Source organism: Cyprinus carpio, chromosome B23 (genome assembly GCF_018340385.1).
Source record: "Cyprinus carpio isolate SPL01 chromosome B23, ASM1834038v1, whole genome shotgun sequence".
NCBI lineage: Eukaryota > Metazoa > Chordata > Actinopteri > Cypriniformes > Cyprinidae > Cyprinus > Cyprinus carpio.
In genome coordinates this window covers 11126701-11144562 of record NC_056619.1, presented here as the reverse complement: position 1 = coordinate 11144562, position 17862 = coordinate 11126701, and the positions used below count along the sequence as shown (strand labels likewise).

Sequence of the window (17862 nt, the reverse complement as noted above, 5' to 3'; positions counted from 1 at the left end):
AGTGATTAAATCAAGAGAATTTAAATCAAAATGTTCCAAATTATATATATATATATAAAGTGAAAACATCTTGTGGTCAACATTCCAAATGATTTTTCTTGCGTATCCTCCTTATGCTGCAATACTTACTTTCTCCTGCTCTCATAAATCTCATTGACATAATGCAACATCATTAAACTTACATTGTGCATTTTCAGATTTTAAAAAGCTCCACCGCAATGACACTTCTGCTGGCAGCAAGCATTACAAAATGTATATATTTATTTACAACCAAAATCTCTGATAAGACTGCAGAGATAACTGGTTCATTCTTGGTATTTGATGCCTTTTGGACACCATGAAATATAGAAAATCAAAAACAGATTTTAAAATCTGCTTTATTAAATTTGTGTAATCATGATAGGGATATTAAAAAAAAAACATCTGAAAAATTATTTTGGTAAGTTCAGGGAAAAATAAATAAATAAAGAATAAAACTGAAGACCAAAAATGTCCACCCTGTTAGGGACAAATGAACAACAGTTTAAAAGACTTGATTTTGTATGGGCATTGTGGACATTATAGGCTATCTTTAAAAAAATAATAATAATAACCTCATGTCCCTTTGTCAATTTAAAAAAGAATCAGATAAATTAGCATACTTAATGTGTTAGACTTATTGTACATTACTTATCGTACACATAAATTGTACATCATTTTACATTTTTGTTTTCAGGTAGGCTGAAAATGCATGTTTTTGTTTTGTTCTCTGCTCTGCACATTTCGTAGGCTCCGTCTCTCTTATTTAAAGCACTTGATTCAGATCACCAGCTCGTGAGGAGAGATCCATGAACTAAACTGAACTGAACTGAACTAGTGTCAGATAAGAGACGAGCAAAGTCCCGAGGACTGGAGTTCAACCACAGGCCTACATTCGCCATTGAATTTTCATTGACACTGATTTATGCGTTTTCTCTCTCTCTCTGAATTATGCGTTTATTTTCTATCATGCTCTATTTTTAATAGCAAGGGAAATAAAACAACGCTTGGTATTTTAATGTGGCACAAGAAAATACTTCAGTCCGCCAGCTTGTTCTGTTCCTCCTGAGTGTTTTCTTTGTGTTTCACTGTATTAATATCAAAACCACTGCGTGGTTGTGGTGCTCTTCTGTTTTATCTCCAAATCTCACTCCACGTCGCCGGTTTTTCCTCACAGTGCTTTAAATTGTCTCCCCCTTTTCACTTCTGATTCCTATCAGCGGTGTTCACTGTAACATTTCTCAAGCTAGGAAATACAACATTTATCTGTAAAAATGAAGAAAGCCGTTTGAAATGTCCATCAGTGTTCTTATGAGGAAAAGTTTTGATTAACGCAACACAAAGGTATGTGAATAACAGACCAACATTAGGCTCATATACAGGATTATTTAACACGCACATACACTGATACTGTAAAAAAAAACTTACTCATTTGATCTTTTGGGATTATTCTGATAGTAATTTATAATTTTAATAATTTTATTTGATTTTTTTGTTTTTGGTGTTTTGAGGATTGAGGTGAATTCATTGTGCAGTTTTTGCAAATTAATATCAGTGCATTCTTTAAATAAAAGTTTTTGTCACTCGCTGATCTTTTAGTTTGGTGCAATGCATCATGGGGCTTTGAGAGTTAGTTAACTAGAAGAATAAAAAAATCCATAATTGTAAAACGATTTGCGCTACAAACCATATTTATTATTGAAATAAATATCAGTTTGCAATATGAAGCAGCATAACGAGCTGTTTTGTACAGCTAAAAATAACTGGAATCGCGCGCTTGTTCTTGTGGTTAAAAATAAGGTTGGTAGAATAAAGGAGATGCTGTAGTCAAATGAGCTTGTTAACGTTTAATGTTTGCCTCTCCAAAGGGCATTTTGATTTGTCTCGGTCAACCTTAAAGTCACATTCTGATAAGCATTAAAATTCTTTAAAACAGTTGCGTTAATGACCAAAGGAATATATCACTTCCGGTTCATGCATTTCTAGCCACCATTACAAAAAAAGCCATGTTAAGTCGAAAATATTGCGGTCTAACGCTACAGTATCCCACGAACTGTTGTACCGTGTTTGCAGAAACAGTAGGCCAGCTCAGCACTGTACTGTAAACGCTGCAACAATTCTATCGTAAAATGTAGTTCGAACATATTATATATATCTGCTTCGTCTTACGTTTTTAACCATTTATTCATAAATACATAAAGATTAGTTGCTATATGGAATCGTAAGATCTTTTTCATTCGTATGCTAAATTCAGAATGGACTTTAAACTACTATTGCTATATAAAGAAATCTAGTATAGAAGGAGCATGTTATTCCGAAGTCAAACTGTTTTTCGTTCCCTTTCGCCTCTTTTGAACCGCTTTTCTGCTTTTAAAGAGTGATTTCATGCGGGTTGTAGAAAGCATTTGATTGGTTGTACTCGTGAAGGAACCCGCCCCATCCCCAGACGAGTCATTGTTTTGAATCTGGAGGAGTCCGAACAAAGATCTCCGAGCGGCACGTCGCGTGATTTAGTAAGCATCGTTCACGACAACACAACGGAAGAGGGAGAGTTGAAGAGTTGAGAAAACGCATATGATTCTCAAACTTTTTTTCCAAGATCTGTCAGTATATTTGCAGACATACGACTATAACGGAAAATTACGTTTCGGTTGCGAATGACTCGTTTTTTAGCGATTCGGTTGAGTAAATTGAAGACTCAACTTATAATACGCAAAGGACGCGCACTGGTCGCCATCTACTGGAGTAACGACGCAATTTACAGAAATCCGCGAACAAATCTTTTTGTGATTCAAAAGATTCGATTTGCTAGGTTGAATCCAATTTCGCACCATTGACCTAAAGCGTTTCCACGTTGCAAAACAGTTGGATTCAAACGCGATCGACTCCCCTAAATTACGCCAAACCGACCAATCTGACGAGCCACTGAATTCGCGGCATCGCCGGAGGGAGGTCCGATTAGCGATTAAAACACCGAACGGGACAGAGCGGGGGTAAGTAACGTTAGCATTAAATGTAATGGATGTTACTCTCTGGACATCCGAATAGCTGGTGTAAATGCGGAAATAGCTGCGCGCGAGGTCTGGAATTCTGGGTATCGCTAAAGATGGTTCTGGATGTTTATATTGTATATTTTAAAATCGTTTGCAGTTATTAGCCTGTAACGTTAGTTGCTTCACTTGATAGATTTTTTAAAGAACAAAAACAAGGCTTCAATAGGACAAACACATGAACCCAAGTGCCTAGTGAAGTTTTATATATACGTTAGGTTAGGTTAAAAGGTTGCAAGCGTCATTCGCATTATTTTTTTTAAATACATTTATCACGTTACATTTGCAAATACACGTACCGTTGTCGTTATAGTCTTGTTTTTGCCAAAGTGTGTAGCTCACGTAATAAACACAATAAATGTTTACATATTACACATGGAAAAACTGTAACTATATTATTTCGTCTAAGAAATATATCGTACTTAAAAATTGATTTCTAACTGCCTTAACGCAGTGTTTGAACGTATAACACGATAAATAAACAATTGTTTACATACAGCAGGCATTTTAGCAGAACGATTTATCGCCGAACAGTAACATGTTTGTTAAGACGTGCTTTTCCGCCTCTTTGTTTCCCATGCAGTCCGTGTCCCACCGTGCAGTGTGGAGGCCGCTCGCGCTTCATTGGCTCCTGCAGCTGTTTCCTCCCTTTAGGATTTCGCGGCAAATAGAGAGGTCCGGATATGTTCTATGAGCGATCCTGAGAGTTCTTATATTTCAAAACGTCACTTAACTTTAGATTTAATAAGTCGTCTTCATCTGGGAGGATTTTCTGTCAAGGAGAAAATATGTTTTGTCTGTGCCTCGTCCTTTTAAACTGACCAAAGCCACATTTAGCGCATATAGTGGTGTGCGGGTACATTAAAATGTTACTTATTACTATGTGGAATCAAAAGTTATATTAATGATGTTGACGTTATTGCGTATTTAATACTGTCTCTATGTGTGTATCGTTGTTAGGGTACTTATCTGTAAACAATTATATTGTCAACGTTTTCAGACTACAGTGTCTCCACAGGTTTTCAGATTACAATGTCTCCATAGGTTATGAAAAAATGGTGGTGAAAGTGAAGATTGGAGATGAGAAACACAATCTCAGTGAGCTGCTGGACTGGCTCAATGACATACTGCAAGCCTCTTTCAGCCAAGTGGAGCACTCCTGCTCAGGTATTTTTGTTACCGGGTTAATTGAAAATGTTGAATGTTAGATATTTTTCGCTAACACTTTTATGGCGTGTTTTTCCAGGTGCCGCCTTTTGTCGGTTGATGGACATCATTCACCCTGGATCTGTTGACATAAATAAAGTGAAGTTCACAGCAAAAGAGAATGCTGACATCTTGGATAATTACAAACTGCTACAGGACGCTTTCAACAAGGCACAAATCAAGAAAGTGAGCAATTTAATATCAAAATCACTTTGGAAATGTTTGAAGCAATTAAATTAAAATTCAGATTATGTTGGAAAATTAATGCATCATATAAAATGTTTTATTTAAAGGGATATGCAGTGATCTACATGCAGTATTGTTAACAATGCATGTTTTTTCCCCCTCTCTTTTTATAGGAACTAGAGTTGAAATTGTTGGTGAATGGAGACACCCTGAAAATATTGGATTTGCTTTCATGGTTCAAAGATCTTTATGATCACAATGTTGCACAGCAGAAGTATGATACTCAGGAGGGTTTTGTTGTACAGGAAGTGGTGTCATTGAGCTCAAGAAGAGAATTTGAAATCTGTAGGTGTTTACGCTTTTAGTTTTTATTATTGATATTGTGATTTTTATGTAATTTTTATGATTTCCCCCCTTCTTTTTATTGATAGCTAAGAAGGAAAAACAATCTTCAAGACTCTACAGTCCTGTACAGACAAAGTATCCTAACCAGAAAATGCTACATTTTAAGAAGGGATCACATGAGTCTTTCTTCCGAAATCCGGCCACAATGTCATTCATCAGAAAGTATGGCTCATCTACCTCACCAGATGCTGGATCAAACTTTGCCAGTAGCAAGGATAGTCTTGTATTAGGCCAGAAACATCAGGAAGACATTACAGCCGCCTTCATTCAGACTCCATACTGCCTTTATTTATTCCATGGAGTGGAGCTTGAGGACAAGAACAAGGCCATTGTGCTACTTTTGGGCTTTTTTGACAAAGCTACTGGGGAAAACAAATTCAGATTGCTTGATGTTCTTCATCCAGAGGAAGAGACTGCTGATGCCATCTGTACCTGCATCGTGGAGATGCTGAAGAAGTTTAGAATACCTCTAATGAACATGGCAATATTTTATTCAAATTTCCCAGATCACGAAGATCTTCACTCAGGTCTGAAGTTGCTGAAACCAGAGATTGTGTCTTTATGTGGACTTACAGATATGGCAGGACGAGTGTGTCACAGTGGAGTTGAGAAAATGGAGATTTCTGGCCCGATTGTGAATCTCATCACAGAGATCTACAAGCACTTTCCATCTTTTCCAGATTCTCTACAAACTTTGCTTGAAGATGTTGATTGTTCGAGCTTCAGTAATATCCTGACGTCCCAATGCTCTCTCTTCTGGAGAATCATCCAGAAAATGACTTTAGCTTGGTCAGACCTTGAGAAATACTTTGGATCTCTGGATGCAGATGAAAAAGTGATCTGTCGTCTTCTTAGTGATCCCAAAATAAGACTCAACGTCCTCTTTCTTAGCCACACTCTGCAACCGCTTTGTGATTTTCAGGAGAATGTTGACCGAGGTGTCAGCGTGACACAGCTCCTCCAAGATGCTTCTCAATTAGTGAGATTCTACACAGCGAGTTTTCTCAGACCTAAAGCAGCAGAGTTTTTTCTCAGAAGAGGGAAGACCTCGCTTATACAGGAAACAGTGGGACATTTACCTAGAGGAGAGGTTGAAGTTGGCAAACAGGTTGCTGATTTTCTCCTGCATCGCTCTGAAGAGTTGACGGACTATTTGGAGACATTCCACAGTTCCGTCATCTCCTTCTACACGACTGTGACTGTTAATATTGTTGAAGGTTTACCCTTCTCAGATGCCACCATGAGAGACTTGTCATTAGTGTTGAGTCCAGGAAAAAAGCTTGAAGTGACTGGCAAAATAGTTCAAGATTTAGGTGTCTGTTTTGGGGTTTGCTCAAGCCCTGAGAATGTCAGCTTACTCACAGATGAGTTTTTGGAGTATCAGTTCCTTGATGGAGGTGACACACACCCAGCCGACCAGTCAATGGAGGAGTACTGGAAGACTGAGCTGAGGATTATGGGAAGGACATCAGTTTTTGGGAAATTAATTGTTAGCTTGTTAGCTTTGCCCAGAACATTGAAAAAAGAGATCATTTTCGAACAGGTGAGTCACTAAAGTATGAAACTTGAGAAACCAAAATTTCATGTATCTATGACAAAATATAATTTCTGTCAACCGCCTAGAACATCCTAACATGACAGCAAGTTGTAACAAGCAAACATCTAAAGGTTGGGCTTGTATTTGTGTGTGGTTGTCTGTATGCCAGATGTTTCAACAAACTGACTATCTCAAGGAGATGAAAATGGACTTTGAGGAGAAGGACATGGCTGAGGATGATGTAACAGACAGCAGCTCATATAAAAGTGCTCCATCACATCTCAGCCCAGAGACTCAAGGGAGCATCACATCTGGTAATGAGACATGCATATACTCCATGAGGTGCATGACATATTGAGGATCCAATCTGTACTTACTTTGCATCATGAATGGATTTGAATTTCAGATATTATTGACTTAACGGAAATGGATGATATGGCGCCAATATACGTGGAGGACATTGCACCAATGGAAGTGGATGATATTGTGCCAATCTCTTCTGATTCAGACACAGAAAGCCAAAATAACACAGAAGGTTTCAGACCCTGTTCAGATAGACCAACTATTGGTATTTTCTTCTACAATTCTGCAGCATTGAGACAGGTCTAAGTAAAACTTACTTTGCCCTTCATTTTGCCAGGGAATCTTCCATATGTGTCTGTAATCTTGGATGATGATGATGATGATGATGATGAAATCACTGATGATGATGACGATTACAACTGCGATGCTAATGATGTCACATGGAATTATGCGGTAAATGTCTGCTCATTGGTTCAGTTCAGTTCTGGATATTTTGATTAAAGATTTTGCTTTCTCTGCCGGAAAAGAAAAGAAAATACATCTTCTACATGAAACTAATACCTTTTTATGATACTTCTATGCATGTAATCAAAGCTGAAGTGTGAAATGTATGTGTTTTTTAACTATTTATTTATAGATGGAACAGGATAAAAGTATTTTAACATCAGAAAATGTAGAGTAAGACTTTAGACTCTCCAGCCAATGAGTGCTGCGTTTCTCTTTTTAGGATGTTTACACAGTGGGTGAGATGGTTTGGGGGCCAATCGAGGGTTTTGGTCTTTGGCCTGGACTGGTTCAGAGCTGGGACAGCAAGAAGCCTTGTGGTTCCATGCGTAAAGTGGTTTTCTTTGGGAACAAGATGCAATCAGAGGTACAAAAAAGACCATGCAAAGTTCAAGCTTTGGGGTATTCTTATACTTAAATATGTGTATATAACAAATGGTCTATTGCAGGTCCAAGCAGATGACCTCCTGCCCTTCTTTTCATTTGCCAAATGCTTCTGTTCGAATTCCTTCGCTACAGTAATGGTGTATAAAGATGCCATTTTCAGTTCTCTGCAGGTAAGACAAATTTTGTTATTAGTGCTCTATAGTCCATGTACTAGCATGCAGTTTGTAATTTACTCTGATATTACAGCCTGGAAAAACAGTTTTGGAAATCTAAGCCCAATTTCTAAATCTAAATTTAGAAAAATAGAACTTCCAAATATTAGTACAGAAACATCTTTGCCTCATGTGTCTCTAGGTGGCTTCCAGACGCAGCAGAATGTTTTTTTCTCCTGAGACGGACTCTAAGGATGAACTTCTTAGAGTCATGTTGGACTGGGCTTTTGGAGGCTTTGAACCATTGGGTCCAGATGGACTTCAACCTCAGCCAGAATCCAATAGTATGCAGCAAGCACCGGAGGATGCTCTTTGACTAGTTCTATATTCGAATGTGTAGTATGTAGTATTGTATGCTGTATTCATTTACTATATATTTTTTTCTTCCTTAGACAAGAATTATATGCCTCGATCCTTGAATAGGAGCATGGAAAACCACAAAGACACTGCAGGAAGGTTATTTAAATTAAATGTGTCTCTCAGCAAACTCCCTGAATCCCTGGATCTCCAAAATGGCTCGATGGACCTTGGGACAACAGATGTTTATAGGAAACGCATGTTTTCAAAATGGAATCAGAGATCCTGGCAGACTGTGAAGACCTGTAGAAAACAAAAATACACACAGCGGAATAAGCATCAAAATATTACCCCAAGCGTTCATATCGAGTCAAGACAGAACAGCCAAAAAAGACGTATGTACATCATTAATATGTATTGTTGCTGTTAAAATTGTGATGGCAAAGCAAGAAAACAATCTGGTGTTTATTGAAATGTTTTGACAGATCAAATGGTGCATGAATTTCTGGAAAACAAGAGAAACATAGAAGGTGAGAAACCCTTTCATAAACATGGCAGTAACTGTTGATAATGAGTGAAGTTCATCCTAGCTATATTTCTCCTCCATCTCAGAGTTCTGCTTATCGTGTGGGAGTACACCTGTAGAAATCATCCACCCACTTTTTGAAGGAAGGCTGTGTTCAAACTGCAAGGTACTGATTATAGTTACACAACTGTTGCATAAAATCATGTATACAGTCATACAGTACAATACAATCCTTCAGTGATGTGTCTGTTTATCACATGTAGTATAATTTCACGGAGACGCTGTACAGATATGATGAAGACGGCTATCAGTCGTACTGCACCGTTTGCTGTTCAGGCATGGAGGTCATTCTATGTGGTCATGAAAGCTGTTGTCGGTTAGTGTTTATGATATTGGTGATAAAAGGTCATGGGTTTGATTCCCAGGGGAAGCAAAATCTGATAAAATGTGTAGCTTGAATGCAATGTAAGTGTAGTATTTTCACTGACTTATGAACCCCACTCTGTATAGTTAAATTTGGTTGTCTTCACTTCTCTAGATCCTACTGTGTGGACTGTCTGGATATCCTAATGGGTGAGGGGACATTTAACAAGCTGAAAAATGTGGACCCATGGACCTGTTACCTGTGTGCACCTGAGAGCAGCTCTGGAGCTTTGAAGCCCAGGCATGACTGGAGCATCCGAGTGCAGGAATTCTTTGCCAACAACAGCGCCATGGAGTTTGTTAGTGCTTGTTTCATGTAGTTCATTTCATCATCTTGATAAAAATATTGGATGATCTTCCTGATTTTTATTTGTATTGGTTCCAACACTGACCTTTGTCCTCCTCAGGAGCCCCACCGTGTTTACCCCTCAATCCCTGCTAACCAGCGACGTCCAATCAGAGTGCTTTCCTTATTTGATGGGATAGCCACAGGTAAAACTGCCTGTATTCTTCACCACTTGTACTGTAATGCATGCTTATCATAGTCTGTTCTTCTTCTGGATATGTGGCTTATTTACATAATTTTTTATGTTTCAGGATACCTTGTTCTGAGGGATCTTGGCTTTAAAGTGGAAAAATATGTGGCCTCAGAAATTGATGAAGAATCCATCACCGTTTCTTTGGTTAACCATGATGGAAAAATCACTCATGTTGATGATGTTAAGAACATCACGAAAAAGCATGTATGGTTACAAAATAATTTCTCATCTTCTTCATTTTTTTTTTTTCTTGTCTTTAAAGTGTTAGTTTACCCCAAAATGAAAATTCTGTCATTTACTTACCCTCATGTCATTCCAAAACCACAAGACTTTTGGTAATAAAATATGTTTTTATGAAATCTGAGCGATTTCTGTTCCTCCACTGACTCTGTGTCTCTTCACCCAAAATTCTAATGCTTCAAAATGTTCATAAAGATATCAGAAATAAAACAGATTTCATTTTGCCCTTTATTTACATATAAGCGTTGATCAGTGAACGTAAATAGAAGCTGAACTATTCCTGCTTGACTAATGAGACCAAACCTCATTGGTTCTTGTGGAAGTTCAAACATGTTGACAGGACCTGCAAGAAAGAACCTCATTTGATTTGAATGCTGTAAACATTCATATGGATTTATTTTTTGATCTGTTTGTGAGCATTTGGAAGCGTCAGAGTTTTGGGTGAATAGACTTTTAGTAGAGGGACAGAAATCTCTGAGATTTGATTAAAATGTTTCAAATGTTAAAAACCTCTCTCTATAGCTACTTATTGAGATTTAATTACACATCTGAAGAAGACTCCTCAGCAGTCTGCCCATTGAATTTATTCTCTTTCATTGTTCAGATTGACAAATGGGGCCCATTTGATCTTCTCATTGGTGGAAGTCCTTGTAATGACCTGTCCATAGTCAATCCTGCTCGGAAAGGCTTGTATGGTAGGTCAAGATTTAAAGTTTTGTTAAACCTGCTACTGGTGATCAGGCTCAGTGCTTGGTCTCATGTCAAAACAGGTAACAGTTAGCATCATTCATTGCATCTGAGATCCTCTTTACTCTCTGCAGAGGGTACCGGGCGGCTCTTTTTTGAATTTTATCGGCTTCTGAATGTTATGAAACCGAAGGAAGATGACCCTCAACCGTTCTTCTGGCTGTTTGAGAATGTGGTGTTCATGCAAACCCATGTTAAAGCTGACATTTGCCGCTTTCTGGAAGTAAGTGTTCTAATTGTTGGATAGAAGTTTCATAAATACTGTAAGCAGTTTATTGTAAATTTAAAAAGCTCTTATTTTGTTAAATTTTTCTTGAATCATAGCTTCACATTTTAAAGGGGTCATGAACTGCCTTTTGTTTTTTTTGTACTGTTCTCTCAGATCCACTTTAACATAAAAAAATAATTTAGAATGAACAGGCTTTTATCTGATCAGAACACTCTGTTTGAATAGGTGTGGCAGATTATAGGCTCGGAAGTAAACACCCACTGCTATAACTGGCTATAAGAGTTGTGTGTGTTTGATAGCATACATTCATTCCTCACAGATGGATGCTGCTGTGATTTAGGTCAAAAATGCATAAATAATACATATCAAACAATCTGTTTAACAGACAAAGCAATAATGACCACTTAATGAAAACAGTTACTCACAAGTTTTTAACAGATGGATCAATAATGTGCGTCCTCTAGGGGTCGCTATGGGGGACACCTCGTCATGACCCGTGTCTGAAGCATACAAATGAAAAAAACACCAACGAGTTGGCCGGCGACAGCCTCTGACGTCACTACCGGTGCGACTATAAAACAGGCACCGGGAAACACGTCATTCCTCTTCTTCGTCTCTATTGACTGTTTTGTTTGAAGCGTGCATCTGAACGACCACGGTAAGAGCGATCTTTCTCTGTAATTATCATGGCATCCACTAGCAAGGCATTTAGACAGTGTGTACATCCGTGTCGGCATTATTTGACACCCGATGACACGCACAGTCTTTGCGTCATTTGTTTGGGCGAAGAGCACGCACGCAATGTCCATGAGGGGGCAATTTGCGTGCATTGCGAGCGGTTTTCTATGAAAAAGCTCCGCTCTCGTCTGTCTCTCTTTTCGAGAAAAGAGGGACAGCCATCTGCTTCCCGCGGTTCAGGACCTGCCGCTGCTGAGGCACGGAGGAGAATGAGCTCGTGGGGATCGCAGGTGGATCTCGCTGAGGAGTTTAGAGAGGGACTTTCCCTTTCACGCTCTTCGGCGGCAGACGAGAGTGAACTTCAGGAAGAAGATGTGTTGTCATTAACACTTTCTGATACTGAAGTTAGTGCTCTGCTGGGTTCTGCCCAGGAAGAGCAGGAGATGTCTGAGGGTTAAGAAGCTGAGGTTGAGCCTTCTCAATCTTCCTGCCCTGCGTATGCGGAGCTGTTAGAGGTTATGGAGCGCGCCACGGCAAAGTTGGACTTGCCATGGAAGCGTGCCAGCAAAGTCACGCCGCGTGGTCGCCTCGACGAGCGTTATTTGTCTGACCATAGCCCTCCAGCCCAGGTGAGCCTTCCATTTTTGCCTGATTTACACACAGAAATCGAAAAGGAACGGAAGAGGCTGTTTTCTTCATGCATCCATCGGTTCCAACATACAAGTTATGCCAACATCGAGGGGATGCGCGAAAGCAGCTATGGGAAGATGCCCCCTGTAGAAGAGACACTGGGTAGCTATCTCTCTGTGAGAAACATCCTCTCTTAAACCTCCCTCTTTGCCATCTAAGTCCCTACAGGATACATCCCGCTTAAATGGCAGAGCATACGCAGCAGCAGGTCAGGCTGTGGCTTCGTTGCACACAATGGCAGTGCTTCAGGCTTATCAGGCTGATCTGCTGAAGGACCTGGATAAAGGCGAGGGCCTTTCAGCTGACCAGGTAGCCGAGCTGCGCCGCACCACAGACCTCTCTCTCCGTGCTACCAAGCAGGCCGCCTCCGCCATGGGTAGGTCTATGGCAGCCATGGTGGTAACGGAGAGACATCTGTGGGTGAACCTGGCAGACATCGGGAGGAAGGAAAGGGGCTTTCTTCTCGATGCTCCGGTCTCGCCTTCTGAACTTTTCGGTACCTCCATCGAGACGGTGGTCGAGAAGTTCAGGGAGGCAAGGACGCGCTCGGCTGCCTTTAAATCCTTCAGTCCACGAAGGTCCAGGTCGGAGCCCGAACAACATAGGGGTCCTGGCCCGTCTCGGTCTGAGGATCAAAGACGGGCGCAGAAGGCTAGTGTCGCGGCTCGCGCTCCTCCCCAGCCTGCGGGTAGGGGTAAGAGGAATCGTGGGTCACGAGGACATAAGCAGGACCTGAGGGATGTGATTCAGACGAGGCAGCGTACTCGTCCGAATCAGAGCGATACCTAGGTAGCTACTCATTCCCTTTGGGTGGTCATTTCTGTTTTTATCCTCCCCTGCCTAATTCCCCTGTAACCACCAGCTCTCCACCTGATCGAGGTTAGGTGGAAAATTCTCGAACATAACAGTCTCCTATGCTGGACCTATGATGTTTTTGGCTGGTTCTATGTTCATAGTAACCACCTTACTGATGGTCCGGACTAAAGGAGGCTCCCCTTGAGCGGGGCTCCAGTACAGCAGGGTGGGTGAGTATGTACCCTTCTGTATATGTTTATGAAAATTGCTGGTGGTTATGTCTCTACTAATAAACTCTGTGAGTTTCCTTTACAGTGCTAAGCAGTTACGGCGTGTACTAAACACTCGTCAGCACCGGCCGTCCGGCCTTGTGCTCTGGTTTAGGCGACCGAGATCACAGGTTTCTGCGGGAGCCTCGCTGATCATCAGACAGCACTGCAGGGAATTTCATGGATGTCCAGCCAGGTCACCCTGAGGGGCCTCCTGGCTGTTTAATGGTGCTATCGCATCCAGCGGGAAGTGGAGGTGGTAGTTACAGAAGACTTCCTGTATACACTGCCTCAGGTGATGCTCCCCTCGCCAGAGGTGTACAAGATTAACGAGCTTGCCTCGCCTGTGCGGTTCAGCGCCTTTGCGATGCTTAGGAACCTATAAGTACACACGCTAAGCTCTGTGTACTTTCTGGAGACCACATGGTGGTCAGTGTGCACGTGAACACTTTGCGCACTTTCTAAATCCACGTAAGTGGTAAGTGTGCACGCAAGACTATGGGCACTTTCTAAAAATCCTGTACGGTAAGGGTTACGCGCTCCGCCTCGTTCCCTTTCTTGAGATGATTAGACCTTGGTTCCTTGGGCTCCATTCAGCCAGTGTGTATTTGTTTATACACTTCAAGCATCGCTCCCCTCAATATGAGGGGCTATTTGGGCGATTCTCGTGGTAGTTTAGCAGCGCTCCCCTGTTACAAAAAGGGTCGCCTATGAGCGCGCTACTCTGAATTCGGAGTTCTCTTCTCATATGAGATTGAGTTCGCTGTTTTTCCCCAGAGCGCTCCAGATGTATTTGAAATGCGAAACCATTTCATCTATGAGCTGCTCTATCAGAGTGCCACGAGAGCCCCTCCTTAGAACAGTATTTGAAAATCCATGCTATGGTAAGTGTGCACGTGAAGTCTTTGCACACTTTCTGAAATCCACACTGTGGTAAGTTGGCATGCTAGTGCTCTGCGTTCTTTCTAAAATCCTATATGGTGAGGGCTTCGCGCGGTTGCTTCGTGCCCTTTCTTGAGTTGGTAAAAGCCCCGTTCATCTTGGGCGCCACTCCACCCATGTATCCTCGGATACCTATCTAAACAGGGTGTTGCTACTGGAGATCTGTTGAGACAGCTCCTTCAGCAAGCTTTTGAGGAAGCAAGCTGTAGCCCCTGTGTGACAGGCAAGACTTAGTATAAAGTGCTAGGTTCCTAGCCGTATCCCTTTAAAGGAATCTTTCCTGATTCCAAGCCTTTAGCTCTACCATCGGGCTGAGGCCCTAACAATTATGTTGGGTATGTAGCTTAGGCCTTTGACCGTAAGGGGTATTGTCACAGACAGCCGTCTAAACGTCCCGGGGGCAACTCCCATTGAAATGGTAGAGTTGGTACTTAGTGTTCGCCATGATTCTGGCCTGCACTCCCCTCAGCATGACGGCGTGGGTATACTGTTCCCCATAGCGACCCCCTAGAGGACGCAGTTTGAAGTTCCCTTGAAAGGGAACGTCTCTGGTTACGAATGTAACCATGGTTCCCTGAGTAGGGAACGAGACACTGCGTCCTCTAGCTCCCTGCCATGCTTCGGACGCAAGCTTCAGACGAAGAAGTGAATGACGTGTTTTTCCCGGTGCCTGTTTTATAGTCGCACCGGTAGTGACGTCAGAGGCTGTCGCCGGCCAACTCGTGGGTTTTTTTCATTTGTATGCTTCAGACACGGGTCACGACGAGGTGTTCCCCATAGCGACCCCTAGAGGACGCAGTGTCTCGTTCCCTACTCAGGGAACCATGGTTACATTCGTAACCTGAGACGTTTTTATGAAAACAGTTACTCACAAGTTTTTAAAATAAAGTTCATTCACTCTTTCCTAATGCTGACATCAGAAGGATGGCAACGCAAACAACTTTTTTTTTTTTTCCCACAGCTTGGCACTGCACAGCATTTTGTTGTCTTCAGAGTAGAGCCCTGCATTTCAGCCCCTGGCCTGACAGGCCCTGACTTTTTTTACGCCCCTCAGGCAGGGCTTCAGGCCAATTTTCAAGTCATAGTTCCGACACGGGCCAGGCCTCGGGCCGGTTTTAGGTTTCCCCTTATTTTTATATTTTAGACATCCATCAATTAGTGATGAAAAAAATTGCTGCGCAAGAGTGGCTCGACGGTGTTTAGTGTCCAGCAGCAGCAGCATGCATGCCGTCATCGCAGCTGAAGAGTTCTGTGTTCAAATGCACGCTATAGGCTTAAGTTTGCCGCAAAGCATTGCCAAAGGTATTTACTGTAAATGTGTAGAAGAGGAAGGTGATATTTGAACTATTTACTAATAAATAGGTTTTTCTGAGTCTGTCGCAAGGTCTCGCCACCTCTTCATTAGACGCGCCTTTAGAGAGAAGTGCATCTTTATGGATTATGATTATAATGAAATAATTTAAAAATATTTCCTTTAGTAGTAATTTAAAGCTTTCTATAGAGTTTCGGTTCATTTTTGTGAAGCCCTACTGTTCAAGACAAGACGACAGAAAGCATGTTTGTTTTCTTTATTTTATAAAAACACAACGTTTTGTTGGTATTGTGAGTGCACACAAATGAAAGTAGACATTTTTGCTCATAAAGGTAAGAGTAGTACATCATTAGTAACTGTAAATGTACAGTTATGAATGATGTACTACTCTTACCTTTATGAGCAAAAATGATGGCATATTCACTGAAAAAAGTGATCGCACTGGTGCCTCCATATCCTGAAAGTGTGCTTCATTTATCTAGGTTTAATGTTTGAACATTGTTATATGCTTGAACTGTTTTATGTCTATAGATTTTATTTTAGGCAAGTAGTGATGATTTGAAAAGGCTAAATTGATCAAACAAAGGCTCACTGTCTGCCGCTGGCCCCTTGGTCATTACTTTGAAAAACAAAAACTTATAGGCTATTTAACAAACAAAAAATGCTCCAAATGTTTTTCTAAATTAACTTAAAAAACTAATCAAAATATATTCACTTTGTCATTACATACAAAACTAAACTATTTTAATAGCTGGAAAGTAGTATAAGCTGTTTTGGGAGAAGGGGGGAAAAAGACGGACTCGGGTCGGACTTGGGCCAATAATTCTGATAAGCTGTCGGACACGGGCCGGGCTCGGGACTGAATTTAGGATGTATTTATAATACAATGACATCTTATATGTCAAAGGATCAAGAGAATTTTGGTTTCTCAGTTCATGACCCCTTTAAAAGAATACTTAGTCTCCTGGTGTAGTAAGTAAGTAAGTGTGTTTTTATTTTTTTTAGTGTAACCCTGTGCTTGTTGATGCTGTGAAAGTGAGTCCAGCTAACAGAGCAAGATACTTTTGGGGGAACATACCTGGCATGAACAGGTGCGTCAGTTACGTTTATATGAATAACACCCACTTTTTTTTTTACCTGTAAAATACACTGAACTGTGTAAAATAAAGTAAATAAATATACTATACATCATCCATTTCATTCTGTTTTCACCAGACCAATCATAGCATCTCAGAATGATAAACTCACTCTTCAGGAATGTCTGGAGCCTGGCCGCACTGCAAAGGTGTGTCATGAGCTTCTAACCAAAGATATGCAGTGTATAGTTATTGTAATGATATCACTAGTGATGAGTTCTGAAACTGTTGTGTACTGTTTTGCAGTATGAAAAAGTTCGCACCATCACCACACGGCCAAACTCACTGAAGCAGGGCACCAATGACGCTCATTTCCCCATCACCATGAATGGAAAAGACGACAATATATGGATCACAGAAATGGAGAAGTAAGTTTTAGTTCTACAGTTAGCTATAAATAAAAACGTAAATACAAATATGTATTTTATTTATGCTGATTCTGACACTTTCACAGAATATTTGGATTTCCGAAGCATTACACAGATGTGAAAAATCTGGGGCGTATGCAGAGGCAGAGAGTATTGGGGAAGTCCTGGAGTGTCCCTGTCATAAGACATCTTCTAGCACCTCTGAAGGATTACTTTGCTTGTGATGAGGTCCCCTTGAAATAAACTGACATCAATGATTTTAATCTTTTTCACTCAGTGTGAAAAGACCCAGGGACATGAGAATTTGTTGCTTTTAATTGTTTTACCTTTTTTAAAACTAAAATGGTATGACTAGCTGAGGAATTGTTTAGAAAAATGGATGCTGGGAAACTGAAGAAGATCGATCCCATTTTATTGAATGTTGCATCAAATCACGTCACTTTTAAAAAAAGTAATTTTCTCAATTTGCAATCATGTTTAGCTACAAATGGAGTAACAAATGTGATGTGGGTTTATCAAAATGAATAAACGTGATGAGCAAAATGAATAAATGTGTGCAGTGCTCTGTGAATTACCAAGATTACTTTGGTGTCTAAAATAAAGAAAATCATCAAATGTTACAAAGACAGTAATTCACCACAAGACACCTTTGCCCCTGCATTTTTAATTATCTTCTTCTTTTAGTTTTCTGTTGGTTACAGGCCAACGTTAAGGTGCATACCGCCACCTACTATATTGGAGTGTGTAACATCCTGACTTCATTGTGATCTTAAATTCTTCTAACTAAACCGCTTTCTTGCAAAAAATTCGTTATTGCCCTGGTAACTTCGGTCTGATCATTTTCTGTTCCTAAAACACCTCTA

General features: G+C 40.6%; 1 protein-coding gene across 1 annotated transcript; it reads left to right on the top strand.

Annotated features, from left to right (window-relative positions):
- The first annotated feature begins 3010 nt into the window (after positions 1–3010).
- Positions 3011–17550, top strand: LOC109048660. The gene is made up of 24 exons (XM_042750822.1): positions 3011–3098; positions 4113–4235; positions 4315–4460; positions 4634–4805; positions 4892–6408; positions 6572–6716; positions 6809–6937; positions 7043–7158; positions 7433–7576; positions 7659–7766; positions 7951–8092; positions 8201–8500; positions 8591–8635; positions 8718–8797; positions 8895–9007; positions 9170–9353; positions 9462–9546; positions 9652–9797; positions 10438–10528; positions 10655–10803; positions 16501–16586; positions 16711–16780; positions 16878–16999; positions 17086–17550. Exons 1-24 carry the CDS (start codon positions 3041–3043, stop codon positions 17240–17242), a joined length of 4428 nt encoding a protein of 1475 aa, XP_042606756.1. The 5' UTR covers positions 3011–3040; the 3' UTR covers positions 17243–17550.
- The last annotated feature ends 312 nt before the right edge of the window (positions 17551–17862 follow it).